The 23,290-nt window shown below is 42.0% G+C and overlaps 1 protein-coding gene across 4 annotated transcripts; it reads left to right on the top strand.

Moving 5' to 3' along the window:
* Positions 1-688: 688 nt before the first annotated feature.
* LOC136719294 (uncharacterized) lies at positions 689-23,021 on the top strand. Of its 4 annotated transcripts, none has more exons than XM_066697176.1 (18): positions 689-1,123; positions 1,406-1,603; positions 1,967-2,112; positions 4,054-4,114; positions 4,373-4,498; positions 5,190-5,294; positions 5,921-6,148; positions 6,868-7,005; positions 7,368-7,505; positions 7,938-8,057; positions 8,261-8,509; positions 8,684-8,821; positions 9,428-9,544; positions 10,015-10,115; positions 10,313-11,255; positions 11,623-13,167; positions 13,427-13,514; positions 21,237-23,021. In XM_066697176.1, the coding sequence occupies exons 1-18, from the start codon at positions 881-883 to the stop codon at positions 21,254-21,256; spliced, it is 4,704 nt and encodes a 1,567-aa protein (XP_066553273.1). In that variant the 5' UTR covers positions 689-880; the 3' UTR covers positions 21,257-23,021. The 4 variants fall into 4 exon arrangements, with proteins under 4 accessions (XP_066553273.1, XP_066553270.1, XP_066553272.1 ...); XM_066697173.1 differs by lacking the exon at positions 21,237-23,021 and adding an exon at positions 19,634-20,548 and having other exon boundaries at positions 695-1,123; XM_066697174.1 differs by lacking the exon at positions 21,237-23,021 and adding an exon at positions 19,634-20,548 and having other exon boundaries at positions 696-1,123; positions 8,285-8,509.
* The last annotated feature ends 269 nt before the right edge of the window (positions 23,022-23,290 follow it).

The raw sequence follows: 23,290 nt of genomic DNA, 5'->3' as shown, positions 1-23,290 counted from the left end.
TTTACTGGTGTACTGCGTAATACACACAACATTTCTTTTGATTATTTGTTTCCTTACAGGTTGTACGAAAGCTGCTCTAACAACACTGCATTATGTATTGTTTTTAAACTCCGTGTACGCTTTTAACTGTCCAGCACACGTCTTGCACAACCCCGGCTGATAACGGGAATAGCCTCCATGCAGAAACAAAGAAGTGACTATCTAAGGGTGGACTCTGAATAATCACAATTACAGTCACCATTCTTTGAGGAGGAAACAAACATATAAAAAATATAAGCAACAACATTCGAGCTCTGTTTGCTCAAATCGTGTTGTGTTGCTTGTTGTTTGATCAAGGTGGATGTGATAACATGTTATTAGACATGTTTTCGTGTGCATCCCATTCTTTGCACCAGTACATGCACATTAAGTACAGTTCAATATATTTCAGCACTTCAAAAACTGATCCAGAGTGTGTTACAATCACAATCTGTAAAACAGTTGCACAATACATTATTGTGACACAATGTAGCTCTGGGATAGACATTTATTTTCAATTAGTATTTTACACGTGGTGTTATTTCAACTTATATGTAGGCTATATATAGTTATGAATATAGTTTCCAAATGTGCACGTATTTTCAGTCATGGGTATTTGGAAACGCATGTATTGGATTTCAACTCTTGGATCCTTTCAGTTGTCCCTTTTGCTTTTCGCCATATTCTTCGAGAGGAGGAGTAAAGCTGTGCATCTGTGTGCAAATATCACTGTAAACAAGTCCCAACTAAACCGGCGCTCCGAGCGCGTCGTTGCTGAAGTGCACAGAGAGGCTGAGCTCCACTCCGCGCCTCCGCCGTCGTGTGCCGTGGATGTGGTGCTGCAGGCCGCGCAGACGGGGACATGTTCGGCGGCTGGCCGAACCGGAGACTGAGACTTCCCAGGCCAGGCGACCCGTCGTTTACGGTCGTCCCGTCGCCCCCACCTCCCGACGAGTACTGGGACGGGCCCCCCGGTCCCCCCGGTCCCCCCGGTCCCCCCGGGCCTCCGAGGTTCAATGACTACCCCGGCTCCGGCAGCGACTACAGGAGCGGCCAGATGAATGACAGAGACTTCGCTCCGCCGCCGATGGGATGTCCAGACCAGGTGAAGTACATACATGACTGCAGCTAATGTGGGGTCTGTATTGGACTCTTTGATAAGTAACAAAGATCCGATTTTATAATTGGGACCCGAATGAATAGTAGTGCAACAGGGATGGAGGAAATGTTATTTTTTGGAGGTGCTAATTAGACTTCCCTTCTGTCGTTGGGGGCATCATTTATTTATTGATCATGTTTGTGTTGTTTTTTTCCAGTGAGATATTTTATAGACACACACATTGCATTGTATACACCATGTGTCTAATGTAATCCTGTCCCGACACAGAGCGGGATGTTCTTTGGTGCGCAGCCGCAGCAGCACCCTAGGGGGATGCCAAGGCAGGACTTTCACCCGGGGCCCTGGCGCTCCCAGAAATACGATGAAGAAGAGAAATGGCAGCACCCTGCCTTCCCTAAGGCGTACGGTGGGTGCCACCCCTCAGGACCCGGCACCGCCCCCCCTGGGATGAAGCCCCCTGAATGGGTAAGTGCCAAGCTCCTTCAGGTTGATGCTGCTATAGCTTTTGAAAATACTCCAGTAAAAGCATGGTGTTTCAGTATCGTTTGTTGCCAGATTTATTTATTTCAATATAATTTAGGAGAATCCACCTTATATTGAGGGGTCTATAATGAGATGCTCAATTCTGTTTGCATAACATTTAAAATGACTGATTGCATGCAATCAATAATGTGGTACCGTGTTTCCAGGGACCAATGCTGATAGATACTGTAATCTATACAGGTACACTCTCTTTCCTGAAATGAAAAGGAAATAAATTAGAAAAGAGATTTGTATTTTTGCAGAAGTTGCACACAGGCTTCTCACATTTCTATATTCCGGTTTTAGGGAATGCATTCCCCTCCTGCCCATCTGGGAAACCCGGGGAACGACTGGATGGGAGGCGCTCCAGATACTGAATTTCACGAACACAACCGGCTAGACTCCCCCGTTAACTGGAAGAGCAAGGAGCCAGCAAAAGACAAGAATAAAAAGTAAGAAGAACGCTCTCAACCAATTACACAGCACAGAAAATGACCAGGCTGCTGTCAAGTTTTATTCGGTGAATGTGTAGATTTTATCTCTCCAGTTGTCCAAAAAGTCATGAATTTGCAGTACTGTGTTTCTAAATGGAAATGTTGTTGTTTGTGACTTTTGCCCCCTTATCAGCTGCTTGTCTGCAAAGAGAAAGATAGTGGCCTTGAAACAATGCAGATGTTACAGTGGGGGAAAAAAGTATTTGATCCTGTGCTGATTTTGTACGTTTGCCCACTGACAAAGAAATGATCAGTCTATAATTTAAATGGTAGATGTATTTTAACAGTGAGAGACAGAATAACAACAAAAAAATCCAGAGAAACGCATTTCAAAAAAGTTATAAATTGATTTGCATGTTAATGAGGGAAATAAGTATTTGATCCCCTATCAATCAGCAAGATTTCTGGCTCCCAGGTGTCTTTTATACAGGTAACGAGCTGAATTAGGAGCACTGTCTTAAAGGGAGTGCTCCTAATCTCAGCTCGTTACCTGTATAAAAGACACCTGTCCACAGAAGCAATCAATCAATCAGATTCCAAACTCTCCACCATGGCCAAGACCAAAGAGCTGTCCAAGGATGTCAGGGACAAGATTGTAGACCTACACAAGGCTGGAATGGGCTACAAGACCATCGCCAAGCAGCTTGGTGAGAAGGTGACAACAGTTGGTGCGATTATTCGCAAATGGAAGAAACACAAAATAACTGTCAGTCTCCCTCGGTCTGGGGCTCCATGCAAGATCTCACCTCGTGGAGTTTCAATGATCATGAGAACGGTGAGGAATCAGCCCAGAACTACACGGGAGGATCTTGTTAATGATCTCAAGGCAGCTGGGACCATAGTCACCAAGAAAACAATTGGTAACACACTATGCCGTAAAGGACTGAAATCCTGCAGCGCCCGCAAGGTCCCCCTGCTCAAGAAAGCACATGTACAGGCCCGTCTGAAGTTTGCCAGTGAACATCTGAATGATTCAGGGGAGAACTGGGTGAAAGTGTTGTGGTCAGATGAGACCAAAATCAAGCTCTTTGGCATCAACTCAACTCGCCGTGTTTGGAGGAGGAGGAATGACCCCAAGAACACCATCCCCACCGTCAAACATGGAGGTGGAAACATTATGCTTTGGGGGTGTTTTTCTGCTAAGGGCACAGGACAACTGCACCGCATCAAAGGGACGATGGACGGGGCCATATACCGTCAAATCTTGGGTGAGAACCTCCTTCCCTCAGCCAGGGCATTGAAAATGGGTCGTGGATGGTATTCCAGCATGACAATGACCCAAAACACACAGCCAAGGCAACAAAGGAGTGGCTCAAGCAGAAGCACATTAAGGTCCTGGAGTGGCCTAGCCAGTCTCCAGACCTTAATCCCATAGAAAATCTGTGGAGGGAGCTGAAGGTTCGAGTTGCCAAACGTCAGCCTCGAAACCTTAATGACTTGGAGAGGATCTACAAAGAGGAGTGGGACAAAATCCCTCCTGAGATGTGTGCAAACCTGGTGGCCAACTACAAGAAACGTCTGACCTCTGTGATTGCCAACAAGGGTTTTGCCACCAAGTACTAAGTCGAAGGGGTCAAATACTTATTTCACTCATTAACATGCAAATCAATTTATCACTTTTTTGAAATGCGTTTTTCTGGATTTTTTTGTTGTTATTCTGTCTCTCACTGTTAAAATACACCTACCATTAAAATTAGAGACTGATCATTTCTTTGTCAGTGGGCAAACGTACAAAATCAGCAGGGGATCAAATACTTTTTTCCCTCACTGTATATATTGCTACACTGTTGATTTGTGTGTCTCCTTGTATAGATACCTGTCCAGTTTCTGTTGTTTCATGACAATTTGACATCAAATTAATTTAGGGCTGTAATAATAGAACTCGGTGTTCTGTTTTAGTTCCTTACAGGCTGAGGCTTTGAAACCTGGTCGCTTTCGTGGGACTGTGTCATTTGTCAGTGTAAGTTTCACACACTTTATACCTAATATTGTCTGCTGCATTATAAATCATATGCAGGTAGTAACCTGGCAGTGAGTGGCCACACATTTCTTCAGACATCTTTTAAATATAGTTTTCCTGTATATCAGCATGATCTCGGTGGCTTAGTACAAGTGGTGCAGAATACATATAATGCATCCAGACACTTTAAATGTGTATGTTACATAGCAGGCCTGTCCACAACACGCATTTAGTTGCTTTTTGTCCCCCCCCCCGAAGTCCACCTATGGGTTTATTCAGAAGGAGGACAAGAAGCAGATATTTTTCAACTTTAAAGGGTTCAGAGGAAACCCAGGAAGTCTGCATCCAGGACTGAATGTGGAGTTCACCATTGTGAAGAAAAAAGTGAGTAACCGATTGTCTTGACTAGGACCAGAATACAGTGCAGAGGAATACAGAGGAATTCTCACACGTGCGGTTTCTAGACAGTCCACATAACGGTTTGACTGAAACTCACATCATCATCATCTCTACAGGAGATTATTTTCTGAAGGACAAGTCAGTAATTGTGCAATATTTATTTGGAACAGATTTAATGTGAAATTAATGCTCAAAACTTGGACTAGTTGTTTTGCTGAGTTGGTGAGGTGCCTCAGGAAAAGGGCCCCTTTCTGCCCAGGCTTAAGGTCATAAGGTGAACACAAGAACTCCATACATTCCAGCTGATTACATGAGTTCTTACCATACAGGGCCGGGATGTGAAATGGTTCATCTACAGTCTGTCAGGAGACACAGGCTAGAATGGAGAAAGACTCCTCCGGTACGGGAAATGTGCTGTATCCTAGTATACCATACAATAATGTGGGAATACATTCGAGAAAAAACAGGTTTTGACCTTTCAACTCACTCAAGGCAAGGCTGTGCTACTACTACTAATGATTTAGATGTTTAAGAGTCCTTTCCCAAATGTAATTTAACCTCTTAACCTTAGCTGGCTGTGATGTGAAGTCCCTGTCATGTGATCTTGCAATTCTGAAAAGCGAACTTATCAGTCTCTGTGTTCTTTGTTTTTGTGATTCTGGCTTTGTTCTTGCAGGGGAAAGACAGAGCCACTGATATTAAGGTTGCCTTGGGGGGGACTGAGGAAGTCAGCGATCAGCTCTTTGAAGGAATTGTCACCAAAGATCTCACCAGTATCCAGGTAACAGTTACAGTGGCTATAGGAAGTGTTCACCCCCTTGGACTTTTTCACACTCGGTTGTGTTACAAACTGAAATTGTGATGCAGTTAAATTGGATTTTCCCCCTTTGATTTACACAGCCTACTGTTCAGAATTCAAACAATAGGTTGAATGTGCAATAAAAGTGGTTCATATGGTTTTAGATTAAATACACATCATGTCTCTGTAAAGTTGTGCATTCAAAGCAAAGATATTATCATGAAGAGCTAGGAGCTTTCAAAACAACCCTTAGATGAAGTTGAAAAGGCACAGATCAAGGGATGGGTATGACAAGATTTCAGGTGCATTGAATATCTCTTGGAGCACAGTCGAGTTGATCATTAAGAAGTGGAATGTATGTGGCACCACCCAAAATCTGCTTTCAACAGGCCGTTCCCCCAAACTGAGCAGCCAGGTAAGGATGCTGTTGCTCAGAGAAGCCACCTCGAGGTGCCCTAAATCATGCTAAGAAACCTTAATATAATTGTTAGACCATCCCCACCTTCAACTGTATCCCTAATTGCAAACTTACATTTTCATATTTATTTAGTTTTTTGTATGGATTTTATGGAAAAACAAACCTATTCGAATGCATGCGTTTTCCGCAGACAAATGAGGAATCAAGGCAGGATCCCTTTCCTGGCCGCATCGAGGCTAAGTTGTTCAGCGCAGGATCAGAGCTGCTGTTCGGAGAGGACGACAGCAGTGTGACTCTACTGCTGAGAGACCGGGTGCAGTTCAACATCGCCAAGAGCCAGTCCGGAAAGCAGGACAGAGCCGTCAACATCACGGTGCTGCCAGACTCTTTCCACTACACCAAGGAGACCAGGGAAGCGGTAAGACACACACACAAACACACTAGGTTTTTCTATCTATGATGGACAGCAAAACAGACGGAAAGAAGCTGCACTGATATTCGGTGTACCGTTGAAACAAAGTGAATAGGCCTCAGTCAAGATAAGTCTGGCAGACGGGTAGGAGAGCTGCTGACAGATGAGTGAGAAGGGAAATATTTAAGGGAAATATATCTGCCTAATGGCAAAGTTCCAGTAAAACATGTCCTTCGACTTGCAGCTGTAAGCTTCATTTGTGTCCTGCAGCGATAAGGGATGTCCTTGAATCGTGCTTAAGTGAGTTACTGTCTATATAAACTGCTTACAGGGAGATCTTGACCTATCAGGGGGAAACTGCATCCTGATTTCTCTCCCTTCAGTTGCTGGAACAATTAAGTGCTTTGAAGCCAGAGTACTCTTCGCCAGTGCAAATGTGCTTAACGATCGACCTGCACAACCTAAAACTGTACAAAGTTGTAGACTCCTTATCATTTCTTATTTTTCTCTGTTTTCTGTTCGGTCTCTTTACTATGCTTGTGAGTGAATACAATTGACAGCCTGATGGCCGTGTTTCTAAAAATATCAGCAACAACAGTGACATGTCTTTTTTCTCAATAAACACAATAAATTGAAACAAAGGATGTAATTTCCTTCCTTTCCCGGGCAGAATTGTCTCTCGTGCAGGACATCGGAAGATAAACTATAAATATTGTTTCTTCCAGGGTGTGATTATGAACATGAAAGACTCCACTGGGTCCGTCATGTCTGCAAACTGGAGCAACCTTTCCTTTGACGTGAGGGAGAACATGGGAGAGACCTCCCTGAATATCATGGATGAAGTGGAGTTCACTGTGGTTCCTGTGAGTACGTGATGTTGCATTTAGTTGGCTTTGAGTGTCTGGAGGAAGAGAAATGACTAGAGTACAGTCGTTTCCTGTGAATTACACTGGCTCTATCTCCAGCAAATCAGACAGGCCCAAGTGGTGTTCTTTTAAGCTCCAAGCCTCTTCATTGCTGAGTGCATTCTGGGAACACACTGCCAGAGTCTCCCAGAGTCTTATTGGGAGTGGTTTGAAGAAAAGCGTACTCAAAATAACTTGTATATATTTTTGTTAAGGCAAGATATGCTCTGTAACTCTGGTTCTGTGCTTGCTTTTCTTTGTGGGTTTGTTGAAATCTTCAGTGTGAGCGCAGCTAATACACTCACTTTCCTCCCCTGCAGAATACAAGTACAGGGCAGGAGAAGGCAGCGAGAATAAAGAAGCTTCCTGACGGCACTGTGTCATTTGGAAGCCAGGTCAAGCAGAGGATTGTGGAGGTCGTGGAGAAGCAGTCCGCTCTGACTGCCTCTAATGAAAAGGTTGGAGTATTATCTTCATGAATCTGGGTGCTGCTGGGTTGTGTTGGTTGAAATCTCTGATAAGCCTGGTACCTTGGTCAAAAGTATGCTTTGACAGAAGTTTGGAGTTGAATGTATTGCTTTGTATAGGAGCCTGGTGCTCATAATCAATATTGTAGTGATTCTAAAGCCTTGCTATGGGGACTGGGCCTTTTGGTGATGGGGTAAGTTCACTGCACCGTGGCGCCAGAGATGGGGGTTCGAGTCTCTGCGGCCGGAACCCACAGTATGTTACATTGGTGTCAGCAGTGGGATGCCGAACCTGCGTTGCTCCATCTCGGTGCCATTTGCTGTTGAAGAATTTCGATGATTTTGTTTCTGCTGCTCAGACAGCTGAAACTAAAGTGCAGTAATCATTCGCTTCCTTGTCTGATCACGGCTCTTTGTTTTCAGTGGAAAGCAGTGACAACTGAAGTGCTGCCTCAGAGGACTGTTGTTTTTGAGGACATCAGTTCAGAGCTGTTTGAAGGAGTGATCATCAAACCTGTACCCAAAGTGTCCAACGCAAAACAGGTGATGAGTTAAGACAGTGAGAGTCGTGCATAAGGCCTAACATTTTCAATTTTCTGGACAGTGATTGTGTTACAAAACAGTAAGTGCATCTATTCCTTGATAGTGGATAGGTGCCATTTTTCTCCAATAATCCGTGCTGAAACTTTTTTGCTTTTCAAAGAGAACTGTTCCCGAGTCGCACTCTTTCTAAATTAAGGTGTTAGTTGTTCTCCAAACCTTCAATGCAGGCTGTCGGGCCGGACCCTTTCCCTGGCCGTCTCTGGGTCAGAGTCAACAACACGGATCAGAAGCTGCCGTTTGGGGCGAGTGACGTGCAGACAGAGGTGACTATGCTGGAGGGGGATCATGTACAGTTCAACGTCGCAACAAACCGCTGCACCAAAGTGGAGAGAGCCACCAACATTGAGATCCTGCCCGACTCGTTCCACTTCACCAAGGAAGCCCGGGAAATGGTAAGCTCAATAACTCTCAATTGATTAGTTTGATTTTCTCTTCTAGTCATTGATCCAACTTAAATTCCTTTTTTTTTTTTCTTCTTTCACGGAGAAGTTAATTTAATGTATTTTTCTTTGTGCTGTCTGTTTTGTATTGATTCCCTGTCTCGTACATCTCCCCCCCACCCCCAGGGTATTATAGTTGACGTGAGAGCGTCCTTTGGATTCATTAAGTGTAACCGGGACCCGAGGGTGTTCTTTCAGCTCAGTGAGGTCATGGACGAGAGCAAGCTGAGTATCTCCGAAGCGGTGGAGTTCACAGTGATTTCCGTGAGTGCACTACGATCTGTGTTGTTCGAGCTCAGCTGTCTCTGATTCTCTGGCCGCACTCTCCCATCTGGCAAAGTAAGCTGAACGTCACCTACTGCAGCTGGCTTGGACAGGCAGCATGTGTCACCTTCACAGCTCAGCTGCTGCGCTTTTATCTGCACTGTAAAACATTTTATTTATTAATTTTAAATTGGGCGGAAGTGATTTTTCCTTACTCAGAATACACCACCATGACAATCTGTGGCTTCTGTATTCTTCACCTGTTGTGCACAGGTAATCAAAACAGTGCAACCAAAAAAGGTAAAACTGAACCAGTTTATATCAAAAATACAGATTTTCCACAATTATAAGAGTGTGATATGGACTAAACAAGCAGTTCTCCTACATGTTCCTGTACTGTACTATGTTCAGATTGAAGAAACTTTTCTTCAATTGCATGACATGCTAATCTCTTCTTATATGTTTAAAATACTGGATTTCCTCTAACCATCATTTCAGGGTAGTCTTTTCAAGAATATGGTTTATTTCACATACTGACAAAATCTTAGCGTAAACATGATTAAAGTAATGTGTTCTTTCACAAACTGAAATTGTCCCTCTTCCTAGGACATAGCTGATGGGCAGAGGGAGCAGGCAGTACGGATCAAGAAACTGCTCCAGAGCTCAATGACTTTGAGCTCTCAGTCCATAAGTGAAATCACTGGGGCCAAAGGGAAAGAAAAGGTTTATTTTCTGTGCTTTCCTTCTCTTTTTTACTTGTCTGACACATTATTTCCAGTTGACAAGATCAGTGGCTGTGTATTATTTTCTTAACAGCCATAAACATTTTCAGTGAGTGAGTATTATTTAGGAGTGTCATAGCAAAGGGGGCGAATGCTTCTCTAATTAACACTTTTCAGCTTTTTATTTGTAATGTATTCGTTTTTTTTTAACATTCCATTTTACACTCCCAAGTGTGGAGTAGGTTGTATAAATCAAAGGGGGGGAAATCTATTTAACTGCATCAAAATGTCATGTTTTAACACAACAAAATGTTTTCCTTTAGCAACTGTAACTGCTGATTTAAGTCTCATATTATATGTGAATTCCATTAAAAGTGGTATCTTTTTCTGTGTGTAGAAGATGGGACAGTTTATTAACCATAGACAAAGTTCATCAGCTTTTTCTCATCTACCTCACTTCCCCCTGTTTAGAAGAAAATGGCCTTCAAGTTCCTCAAAGACACAATAGGTGGCAATATACCCAACCTGAAGGTCAACTTCAATTCCTTTGATGAAGAAGACGGTTTCAAAGGGTGAGTCTTATTGTGCTGGAAGAAAAGTCTCTTTCAATAACATGTTACAAGGCATCAACTTCACTTATTGTGAAGGTTTCTTCATCTTGTATTCGAAAGCAGTATTTGGTATGCAGCTGTCAATCTGAACAAATTACATTTTGCAAGCACCTGAAAAAGAAACGGAGAAACTCATGCCATTTTGTTTTCTGCTCCAGGGAGAACCTTGGGGGGGGGGAGTACAGCAAACAGGACCATGAAGATGTTGACATGCCAGTGTTGGACAATGAATACCACTTGCAAAAAGAGGAGGCTCTAAAGGACATGGCTGTGGAGAGGGTCCAGATCCCAGGGTTTGAACTGCAGTCGGAAGACCTGGGGAGTGGCCCTCAGCTGCCCAAAGACACCGAGTGGAAAGTGGAGAGCAGACACCGAGGGCACAGTCACAGTGGAAGCCAGGAGCCTGGTGAAAACAGCTGTAGAAAACGCAGTCGGAGCCGCAGCAAGGAGAGGAGCAGGAACCACAGCCGGCGGCGTAGTCGGAGCCGGGAGCGCAGCGGCCATAACAGCCGGAAATGTAGTCGGAGCCGCAGCAGGGAGCGCAGCTGGAATCACGGCAGGAAACGCAGCCGGAGCAGAAGCAGGGAGAGGAGCGGGAACTGCAGCCAGAGACGCAGCCGTAGCCGGGAGCAAAGCCGCGAGCGCAGCGGCCAGTGCAACCGGAGGCGCAGCTGGAGCGGCAACAGGGAAGACGGCAGCATTCGCCACAGGGGCCACAGCGACCGGCGCAGGAGCAGCAAGGGCAGCGGTCACAATCGGGACAAAGACAGTCAGAGTCCTATGCCCCATCCTGCAGCGCCCCAGGGTTTGGGGAGCAGTGACAGTTTCTGGGATAAGAAGCTCGTGAACAAGAAGAGGGAGCTGGAGATCCTGGAGCAGCAGATCGCACGGAAGAGAGCGCTCATAGACATGGAGCAAGGTGGTCACAAGGAGCCGGAGTCCTTCCTGCCCGTGGAGGATGAAGACTACAGGCCAAGGCTTCCTCCCGTGGAGGCCGAGAGTTACAGGCAGACCAAGGACAGCCAATCATCTGCTTTGCCTATAAAATCCATCTTGAAGAAGCGGAAGGATCCGGGTATGGAGCCGGACTTGAGCACCCAGGTTTGAGATTACTTTCTCCATTGATTTCCATCCTTTGGGATGGTCGGTTAGTCGTCTTGCACAATTCTTACAGTTGCATTGTGACCACACGGGGAATGTCCTCTGATAAAAGGCAGTCATTTTTCTCTCCTTTATTATTTGAATGTCTCCTTCTCCTCAAAATCGACAAAATCTGTTTGTCGTCTGGAAATGGGGGGCCTGATTGTTACAAATGATTGAGAAGGATCTAAAGCTTAGAGAGCTGAAATTCTATTAAAATGTTGTGGCAAGTATGTCCTCTCAATTTATATAGTATCAATTTTTTTTCCTGTTATATTTGTGCCACAGCTGTTTTTTGTTGATTCATTCATGTATTCTTCCTTTACAGAGAGACGTCGGCAGTAAGACGAACACTAACTTAAGCACCCAGATCGAGCGTTTCCTCAACACCCTCAACAAAGGGGCCGACTCGGGCCTTCTCTCCACGCTGCTGAGAGAAGCACGGGAGGAGGTCAGCCAGGCCGAACCCAAGAGGCCATTCCCTCGGCATCCTTTTCCCTATGAGGACCAGTACAAAGATTCATTCAGGCGGAAGTCAGAGGAGCCAGACGACTCTGAGGGGAGTCCTAATGATTTCCTGCTGCCGCATGAGAGAGCCAGTCAGGATGGCAGCGGCTTTTCCAGGATTTTAGGAATGAAACATGACTTGTCCAATTCGGAGGAAAACTGGAGAGGTTTCCTACGGGTTGATGATGAGGAAAAGTTTCTCTATGGTGAGGGAGCATCTACAGACCAGCACCAGCCTAAAACCACCCTGGCCAGGATGCAGAGCCCGGCAGACACGAAGGAGGAGGAAGAGGAGGTGGGGGAGGAAGAAGAAGATGAGACGTCAAAGTATGATAAGATCCAGGCGTTGCTCCAAACGATAGGGCTGGATCTCGGGATGGCGGAGGTAAGCAAGCTGGCGCTGAGGACTCAGGAACGCCTCTATGGGAGCAAGCGCAAATCGAAGCCTGGTTTCTCGGTCAAAGATCAGGACAGAAAAAGAGACGCCAGGGAGAGGCTGGAGAGGCAGCGCAGCCAGACCGAGTCCCCGGAGTCAGAGCGTCACCGCCCCATCTCGCCCCCCGCCCCACTCTCACACCCCACGTGTGCGGAATACACCGTCACGCAGCAGGAGAGGCGAAAAGAGATCACGGTGCTCGATCATGGTGCCAGTAAGGCATGCGAATCCTTTTCACCTTCTCCCAATACACCCTCGCCCTCCATACACGGTTTCCCTCCCACTCCGTCGGCGTATTCAGTGACACAGTACTCTCAGTATCAGATTGTGGAGCCCTCAGTTGACTACGAGAGGTATGCCACACCCTCCATGGCTCCCAGCTGGCCTCATTACCTTCCTCAATCAGCGGTGCCTCCTAATACTTTTTTCCACAGTCCAGATGGTTATCCAGTAATGGTTCCACCCCCCCTGTTTCCGAATTCGCCATCAATCGGGCCTCCTCCCTTCTCACCGGGTCTTCCCCCCGTCCCTCCACCTCTACCCATTGGACACCCGTCTGGCCTTTCCCCGTTCTCAGCTGGGCATATGCCAGTTCCTAATTATTTCCCACAGAACCCCCTAACCGGACCCCCTCAGTATCCACCTCCAGGGGGGCCTATGTTTGGTCTCCCAGAGCCGCCCCCGTCAAGTGCTCCTGTCGTCACCTCGGCGAAAGCGCAGGATAAAGGGTCCTCCAGGCGCTACTTACGGGTTATCGAGACGGTGAAAGTCAAACAGAAGGTGAACGTCACAAACAAACAACAGCCCACGGTTAAAGTGGCTTCCGCACCCCAGCCGGTTAAGGCTTCCTCTGTCTCCGCGGTGAAGACGGGAAACAGCAGCGTGACGATAATATCTGAGCAGGACATCAAAGCCAAACAGAAAAAACGGGTAATGATGCACTTTTCTGTTTTTTTGCGGTTTATTTATGGTTCTGTGAGAGTTGAATTGATAGTCTGGTATTTTTTCTTCAATTGAAAATGGAATTCACTCCTATTCAATATTTTAAAACATATACTGTATATTTCATAAAAAGTAATTGCCTTCTTAATCCATTGAAATTATTTCCTTGTTTGTTCACATTTGCAGCATTTGATTGAAACTGTTTCAATTTAATATAGTTTTAAGGGTCTCTTATTTTATTATACAGCTGGAACAGTTTAACGAAAGGATGAGGCAGAAGAAAGAACAGAAGGATGCTCAAATGAAAAGCAAAGATGCAAACAAGAATTTGCAAGGTACTGTTGTTTTATATATAAACCTAGCAGTTTGTCCAATGCTTCACGTCATGGTGTAGCTGAAATACCGTGACGGGCTGTTTTGAACAGAGCACTTGGGTGATTCTCATGAATCTGTTCTACTGTTAGAAAATTAAGCAGTTAAATACACAACATTGAACTTTTTAATGATATCAGATATCATCTAAAGTTACTATTGATGTTAATTATAATCATTTAGAAAAACATTTTTATGTATTTTGTAACATTTTCTGACACGCTGTCAGATACCTTTTCATTACCGTAACAATTTTAAAAGTTGAAATATAATAAATACCAAATGTATATATTCAGAAGATTTTAATGGCATGCACACTTACATATACAGATAAGGAGATTTCATTGTAAAATGTTATTTTAAATAAAAACACATTTTAAATTCAAGGAATTGTAATTACCGTAACACGAATCTACTTTTTCACATTGATTTTATTTGTCATTTTGTTCATAGAAAATTATATTATAAAAAGTCTATCAGTAGAAAGGGAGTGCAACATATTTCCAGCACATCTCAAACTTTTTCTGTATTGTTGTAGTATAATTTGAATATTTGGCCAAAGATCAAGTGCTTCAGTAATGAAAAAGTACATTATGGTAATGAAATACCATGCTTTGGTAATGATTTCCAATTTATCAAATTAAAGCTTTACTTTAAATCAATGAGAATGGCCAATCCAAACTGCATGACTACATGAATGCAATATGGATCCTTGATGCAGCAGGATGACTGGCTCTGACATGATCCAAGATTGGATCAAGGTGGGCCCATGTGGCAATGGCATCATGCTGGAGGCTCTCCGAAAGTGTGGCAAACGACTCCACCTTTCCTCCAGAAAAGTAGAGCACTCCAGTGTGAATCGTCACCTGCTTGTGTGACCCTCCATAGTGGGCATCTTTACTTTACCTGCTCCATTTGCAGTTATAGTTTTCACTATAATCTACATGGACTACGACTTGGTCCTCGGTCATGCTGTCCTTCAGCTTCTTCAGACGGTCGTACTGGTAACTAATGTTGTACCAATGAGTACAGAACCGAAGGAGACCTTCCTTGGTGAGCTCTACAAGCCACTCTATGGTTCCAAACTTTTTCTCCGGGACAACAGTTTTCCCCTCAACCTCTGAGGTCGAGCCATCTTGGTTCTTCCTGGAGAATGGAGTGGACCTAGTAACCCACTCTTCCCAGGACGCAATGTTGCCCTTTGTGTTTGGGTTAATCACTGAAGGAAATGTTGTGTTATGGCATTTGTCACAACTATTATACATTCAGTTCATGTTTTTAGGATTGAAAATAGATGCAACCACCAGTTCTGCAGGCATTATAACCTTGGTGATGCCGAACTGGTGTAACTTCTTCAACTTTCCTTGGAAATTTGAAGATTTGTGTTTGAAGAACTGAGATCGAGAGATCTTCAGAGTAGGGTTCTCTACAAGAAACCTCTTGTGGAGATTTTCAATTGTGTTTGTGAGGTTTCTCTTCCTATAGATGTGGCCATTTTTCCTTACTTCTCCAGCTTTTATTATTATTATTATTAATAATAATAATAATAATAATAATAATAATATTTATTTCTTAGCAGACGCCCTTGTCCAGGGCGACTTACAAAATATAAGCGCAATACAAAATGCAATAATACAGTGTAATTCAAGACATAACACATTTTACAAATTCACAATTTACACAAATGTATGTGAGATATACAATATAAACAATATATAAGGTCTTACATCCTAGGTTGTAAAAGCTGATAAGTGCAGACAAGATGTTAAGTCAAAGTTAAGAGCTAAGTGCTAGTAATGCAATGTTACAGGAGAATGAATGACTAACTTACAAGTAGAGTCTGAAAAGATGCGTCTTGCGTAATTGCTGGAAGGAGGTCAGGGACTCTGCTCTTTTGACTTCAGTGGGAAGGTCATTCCACCACTTTTCCATTAATTATTGTTGTGACGTCATCCCTGTGAAGGTAGGCTTTTATTTTCCCTCCACTTCTTTTGTTGTGCTTTTCTTAGTTTGGGAGTCATGTCTTTGGCTGACTGAATAGACACCTCTCTTTTCGTTTTTGATACCTGCAGAGATATTACAAATATTATAACACTAACACTATGCCAATAGTAAAAATAAATCTATAACATCTAATAATAATGTATAATAGTAATAGAGTTATATGTGTGTACTGTTTGTGTATATGTATGGATGTCACTCTATTACAAAACACAGCCAAATAGGACCTGGGATGTGTTGTATATTGATGTTAGATGCTAACCCTATATATATATATACACACACAGTACTGTGCAAAAGTTTTAGGCAGGTGTGAAAAAGTAAGAATGCTTTCAAAAATGTTAATAGATTATATTTATCAATTAAATGCAATTTTTCTTCTGTTCACTCACTCTGCATTTAGTTAATTGATAAATATAATCTATTAACGTCTATTTTTGAAAGCATTCTTACTTTACAGATTTTTTTCACACCTGCCTAAAACTTTTGCACAGTACTGTATGTATGTGTATATATATATATATATATATATATACACCGATCAACCAAAACATTATGAGCACCTGCCTAATATTGTGTAGGTCCCCCTTTTGCTGCCAAAACAGCCCTGACCTGTCGAGGCATGGACTCCACTAGACCTCAGAAGGTGTGCTGTGGTATCTGGCACCAAGACATTAGCAGCAGATCCTTTAAGTCCTGTAAGCTGCGAGGTGGGGCCTCCATGGATCGGACTTGTTTGTCCAGCACATCCCACAGATGCTCGATTGGATTGTGATCTGGGGAATTTGGAGGCCAAGTCAACACCTTGAACTTGTGATTCATCAGACCAGGCCACCTTCTTCCATTTCTCCGTGGTCCAGTTCTGATGCTCACGTGCCCATTGCAGGCGCTTTCGGCAGTGGACAGGGGTCAGCATGGGCACCCTGACTGGTCTGCGGCTACGCAGCCCCATACGCAACAAACTGCGATGCACTGTGTGTTCTGACACCTTTCTATCAGAACCAGCATTAACTTTTTCAGCAATTTGAGCTACAGTACCTCGTCTGTTGGATCGGACCACGCGGGCCAGCCTTCGCTCCCCACGTGCATCAATGAGCCTTGGCCGCCCATGACACTGTCGCCGGTTCAACACTTTTCCTTCCTTGGACCACTTTTGATAGGTACTGACCACTGCAGACCGGGAACAGCCCACAAGAGCTGCAGTTTTGGAGATGCTCTGACCCAGTCGTCTAGCCATCACAATTTGGCCCTTGTCAAAGTCGCTTAGATCCTTACGCTTGCCCATTTCTCCTGCTTCTAACACATCAACTTTGAGAACTAAATGTTCACTTGCTGCCTAATATATCCCACCCACTGATAGGTGTCATGATAACGAGATTATCAGTGTTATTCCCTTCACCTGTCAGTGGTCATAATGTTACGGCTGATCGGTCTATGAACTTCTATTCAAAACATAGGATCAGGTGTACATCTGGTGCGATCGTATCAATCACCCATGGGGGGGGAGGGGGTTATATTGTGTTAAGTATGTAAACATTATTTTCTCTTTCCTTCCTCCTATACTCCTCAAGTAGCTCAAGATTGCTGTAGAGCTTTTCTCTATATCTCTGCACCCTAGCTCTTGTGGCAGCCTTCTTCTCTTCCACCATTGTAGATCTTTAAGCCAAACAAGTTAGACTACTGGTCTAAAACTGTAATATCTAACAAATATAGGAAACTATTCTTATATTGATCACCGTAACATCATAATTCATTACCGTAAAAGGCAACTATATGACTCATTAATGAAAGATGGGTGTTATGGTAATTAATGCACTTTAGCTTAGCTAGCATAAAATGGCGGGAAACACAATGACCTAGCAAATAATTATACTCCATCACTATTTTCCCACACTACTCTTTCTATTGTTTTGTTTATAATTAATATTTGTTTAAAAAAATGTTGAATAGGCTACTACATTGTTACGATCATGTATACTCATGATGGGGTAAGAGGGGTGTAAGAAAACAAAAGTACAAACTTTAGATCAAAAGATCACAGATCATCTTATATTGTATCCATCTTGAATCTTCTCTTCTCTGTGGAACTCTGTGGTTCAATAAAACTTTATTGACAAATATACAGTAGTTTTGAAAAATACTTAATATAAAAGTTGAAAACTAAGTGAACCATGTTGTGTACTTTAATAGTAAAATTCATTATTTCACGTTCTCTGTGAATATGTGCATTAATTCATTTTGGACATGTCTTCAGGTGGTTTCATGAGAATGACCCACTTAACCCGAAAGATAAATCTGTGGAAGTTGTTTCTTGTAGATATTTTATGGATGACTTTGTCAGATTTATCTTTGTAGATTCATGAAGGTTTTTATGGAGCATGTAATTTTGTCAGCCTCTTCTATTTCTTGGCATCTATGGTTTCTCCCATTCATAATATAAACTCAATATTTCGGGGAAAAGTTTTCAATTTTTCAGAACCGCAGTCATCAGAAGTCGAACTGAATATAAAGACTGAAAAGGAATGGAGACTGCATGTTCCAGCTGATTTTTACTCAACCTTGTCTGGAAAGTAGAACGTATGTCAATAAGCATTTAAGCCTGCAAGAAATACATCCGTTTAAAAAATAAATACATTTTGCAAAAGACGACGGGGCAATCAAATGAAATGCATATCACCATAATTTAGTTTTACCATTTTATCCAGATACCAATTAAACCATTGAACATGCTTCTCCCAAGCAAGCAAAGACAATACTATTTGTGTGAAGCTGTGTGTATATGGGTTATTGGTTTAAGATAAACTTTTTTTTTTTAATTGTTTTAAATAAAATGGGAAATGGGTGATAAAGATGTTCCATTTTGTCATATGCTTTTGTTTCTATAAGAACACAATATACAGTGTTTTGAGTTAGCTCTCTATTGTCCTGATCTACAAACATAAAACATAATGCTGTACATGATAGAAGTGTCGGGGGGGACAACCAAATCTGGACATAAAACAAATCAGTTAAATGGTAAATATTTAATGTTAGATTAATGAGAAGCATTTTGCACACAGGAAACAGGCATGCCGTCACTACTGGTTTACATTTTGCACATTGATTTCACCATAAAACAAACACCGAACAAAAATATTTAAACAAAAAATAAAAATATAATACAACGGGTCCGAGTCATTGAAAATAAATCAGTAACAATCTTGATTTAATACTCTGTATATAGACATAGTAAAAATTTTAGATTAGATTAGATTTTCTTCTGCAAGCAGAATGAAGCCATTTGTGTGTCTGTCGCTTGCCACACGTCAGATACTGAAAAATGAAAAATTATTTACAGGATGTACAGCTCTCCAATAAAAATAAAAAATAAAATATGACTACTTATTTTCTGAAAAGAAAGAACATTTATTTATTTTCAGAAATACTATTCTTTTTTTTCTGTATATTTTATATTCAATACAATTTTCAAGATTGTTTGAGATAGAACATATTGGTTGCAGATTGTTATGATAGTTTATCCATCTTAGCCTTGGTATGTTGTGCATATTGTGGCACATAATATTTTAGGGGTTTGTACCTTTGAAACTCTTCTGTATGGGGGTCTTAGAAAAAGTATGGATTTCTGTATATTGGTGGTGGGGTTGTCCACACTGTATACATTTAATGCACTGCCTCAAATATTTATTTCAAGGGAATTTTGCATGTCTCAAGGCATTCCAATTAACTTTTGGGGGTAGTGTGCAGATTTCTGCTGGAAACAAGCCCTATCCTGGTGACCATCTTAATGTTGATCTAATTCAGCTTCATAACAAAAGATTTCTGTGAAAATACTACATTACTGTAGTCTTTTTTGGTAAGAATGCCTCAATCCCACTTGTATGTACCAGCATGATGCAATAATACTCAAATGAAAACTCAAGACCAAACAAACAACACCTTGCGTTTTCCCCATTGGTGGAAGAGTGGATGAATCAGTGGGAAGTGTAACGCGGTTTCGATTTATTAGCCGGGGAAACTGTGAACTTACCAATCAACACCTTGCTGGTTTATGAAGTTAACGTCTTCTGTGTTGCATTTGCAGGTAAGACCTGCAAACAGGTAAAGAACGTTTGGATTTGCGGCCATTCACTTGTGTTTTGGGCTGAGAAGAGAGCGAAATCTCCTGAGTACGGTATGCAGTTGGGCATGGACCCAAACTGTGTCCGCTTGTGGTGGAAAGGCACACAAGGGATGGTGTGGGACCAGCTGCTTCCGATGCTCCTGCAGATGAAGGGAACTTGGCCGAATCCCGATGTTATCATCATGCACATCGGTGGCAATGACCTGGGCAAGTCAAAGACTGAGATTTTCATTTCCACCATTAAGAAGGACTTGTTGTCCATGAAAAGCATTTTCCCAGGCTGCGTGTTGGTCTGGTCTGATATCCTGCCTCGCAGCACCTGGAGGAACACGGAGAACACCGCCGCCATGGAGAACATACGCAGGCTGACCAACGAGAGGGCGAAGAAGGTCCTCGAGTCGATGGGCGGAGTGGTCTTGAGACACAACCAAATCCAAGTTGACCCTAAGTCCAGCATGTACCGGCCTGATGGGGTCCACTTGTCGGACACGGGCATTGATATGTTTAATATTGACATGCAGGATTTCCTGGAGAAATGGGAAAGCGAGGCAAAGTAAGGAGATGGTGAAGTTATACAGATAGTGGACTGCACCAGTGATGAGATTGTCATTGTGGGTTTTTTGTGTTTTGTTGATGTTGCACACCTCCCTTAATTTTTAAGGCAGGGGATAGTCTAGTCTCCAGGCTGGGCGGTCAATTTGTGCACGAGTTGAATGGACGGCTAAATGCTTGAGGCCAGAAGATTGTGTTCTATGTATTCGTGTATATAAAAACACACATTATTTTATTAGATGAGAAGATCTATAACTCTTCTGTATTGTTTAAAGTTGGAAGTGTACTTTTGTTTGTAATTAAAATAAACGTTTCATTTCTCAATATTGGTGTCATTGGGTGCTTATTCACTGATTCGCTGCTTTAAGTGATGAATAATTAGCTTGTTCTCATTTGATGATGCTCTTCGGATTCTGTTGCTTTTTACCGCACAAAAAACTGCGCCTGTATTGTTGTTTTTTGGGGTGGGCATTTTAAGACGTGTATCTTGTTAAGCGCCGACCAGTGTTAAAGCCCTTGTTTTATATATTTTGATGAGGTCTAAACATTGGCATTTTTATTTTATTTGGTTTAGGTATTTTCTTATATTGTAATACAAATGTGTGCTATGAACCAAAGCCAGGGAGAGCAAAGCATAACTGGAGGATAGAGACCTTCAGTTATTATCAGTGATGTAGCACAGGCACATTGGCAGGTTGGTAGGGGCATACTAAACCTATCGTGATCGGAGAAGGCGAGGGATTCGGGAGTGGCAGTGTAGGAAGGTAGTCGCTTGACAGTTTGCTAATTTGCCACAGGCCGGTAAGCTGTAAGGTACATGTGAGGTGGGAAATAAATTAACCGTAATTGCTTAAAAAGAAATAATTGCCAGGGATGATGGATTAGCCCAGATGATGTTAAACTGCACCCGTCTCGGCTTTAACAATTTTTTATCATTAACAACATCAATTGACATGCCAGAGAGCATCTGTTAGCTTGCCAAATGGTGGTCACTACTTTCTCCCATCTCCAGGTGATCTTGAAGACTGTTAGATTGCTCTTTCCAGGATGAATCCAAATCATTCGTACAGGTTGGCACCACTTCTCGTACGGATAAATCACAGATCCTACAGCGTGCAGGACCGAAGAAGGCTGCTACAGAAGCGGATTGGACAAAAACATGAATGTTCGGGTTCGTCTGTGAAGAAAAGGGACTGATTTGGCTGTACAGCATCTGATGCTTTGGCTTAGAAAGACAGTTTGGAGGACATCTATATGAATGTCTTTTTGCACGACAAAACGAATATCTAGTTGCCATTGGCAGCTTGATGGAGTGCTTCTGAACAACAGCAGATTGGGATTTTTACAATATTTTGAAAACATTTTGGATATTTGACCCTTGCATGTATAGTCAATGTAAATGTTTCCATATCAAAGCTTTGTAAATTAAGATAGTATTCAATTATATTGTTGTTGCTGGTTATTTTATAACTGTTTAATTGTATTCTGTATTTGTTTTGCGAAGAATGTTTCAAATGCTGTTATACTTGTTTTTACCTTATTGTATAAAATCAATGTCTACATGCTTTTGCTCTATATTGGTTGTCTTTGGGATGGGACAATTGTTGTCTTTTTTTGTTGGTTTAAATGTAACCCCCTCAAGACTACACAATTAGATGTTGACATATTGGGGAATGTCTAAGGCCACAGAAAAACAAAATGTTTTTAATTATGTTATGTCATGTAAAAAATCCAATTTTTCTTTGGCATCCACAGCTGTGGAGTCTGTTTCCTGTTTCTGTATTTCAGTTGTGGGTGTTACAGATTACCTGCTAACACTACACTGAACCGTCAGTTTAGAAAAAAATGTGATTCAAGTTAACATCTTGTACCAAGTCATTCTTGGGTGAAATAAAATACTAGGTCTGGTATATTCTTGAGTTACTGCTCTTTTTATCCCATAGACTAAGTATGAATGAGAAGAAGCCTCTTCATCCGACTTAATTATAAAGTGGCAATGTGGCATTGGATATACTTAGGCCAAGGGAATGCAGATCTCCTGTAACATTGCTTACATCAGCTCACCAATCCCTGCTAATCCACTGACATAATCCACCACTTAATTTAACTGGGTGATGGTTTTCACTGTTGATGGTTTATCTGCAAAATAAACAAAGTTCATTTACCTCTCCTGCATGCCAGTCAGTTGGTTTCTTTGTGGTTAAGGTTCCCTCAGATGTAGGGTAAGTTTTCTTATTTCAATCATTTAAGTTCTACTACAAAATGTCAGGTACTAAATTGCACATCAGTGCTCTAGTATTGATGCAACAAAGTCACAGGTAAGCTTAAATACCCAAGTTCTGTTTAGAGATCTGTGTAGTAGGTATATGCACATAACTGCAATAGTTTAGAGTGCTGCATATGTAAACATCAAGATGCCTGGTAACTTTTTAAAGTTTTTTATATATATAAATACAGGCTTTATTGAAGTGTATTGCATGTTTGTTAAATGGAGCAGCTAGTTTAATTTTGGATTCTTATTTTAATTGTAGCAGCGAGTGTTTTAGGTACCAGTACTAAAACTGGTTGTGTGTGAATGTACTTTCTTATGTAGGGCAAGAAGGCCTGTATCCTGCCTTAAATAAATGTAGACTGAATTCAGTCACTTTAATTGTTTTTTCATCTCTGTAGGTTACATTTATCTTCAGCTCAACAGTTTTAACTGCTTCAACACTATGCAGATTTCCATGTACCCCAAGGTCAGTTTTTTGTGTGTTTTATAAATGTTATTCTTTAAATAAAGTCAAATTTATTATCATATTTGATGTCCTGTGTCTTTAAAAAAAAAAAAAAAGTATATAATATAATATTCAGCAAGATGGGAAAAGGGATTAAACAAAGTAAACCACTGGGGAGAGGGAGTGATGAAGGATTTTAAAATGTCAATGACCACTGGGAAGAATGAGCATCAGTGTGACACAGTTGCATCATTTACTATCTGGGTTTAAGATACAATACATTTAGAAATCTGCTTGGTACTGACATCGGATGGAATTTATCTAATCTTCTTTAAAATGTTACCTCAAA

This window comes from Amia ocellicauda, chromosome 23, assembly GCF_036373705.1.
Source record: "Amia ocellicauda isolate fAmiCal2 chromosome 23, fAmiCal2.hap1, whole genome shotgun sequence".
Lineage (NCBI taxonomy): Eukaryota > Metazoa > Chordata > Actinopteri > Amiiformes > Amiidae > Amia > Amia ocellicauda.
This window is presented reverse-complemented; position numbering and strand designations above follow the sequence as displayed.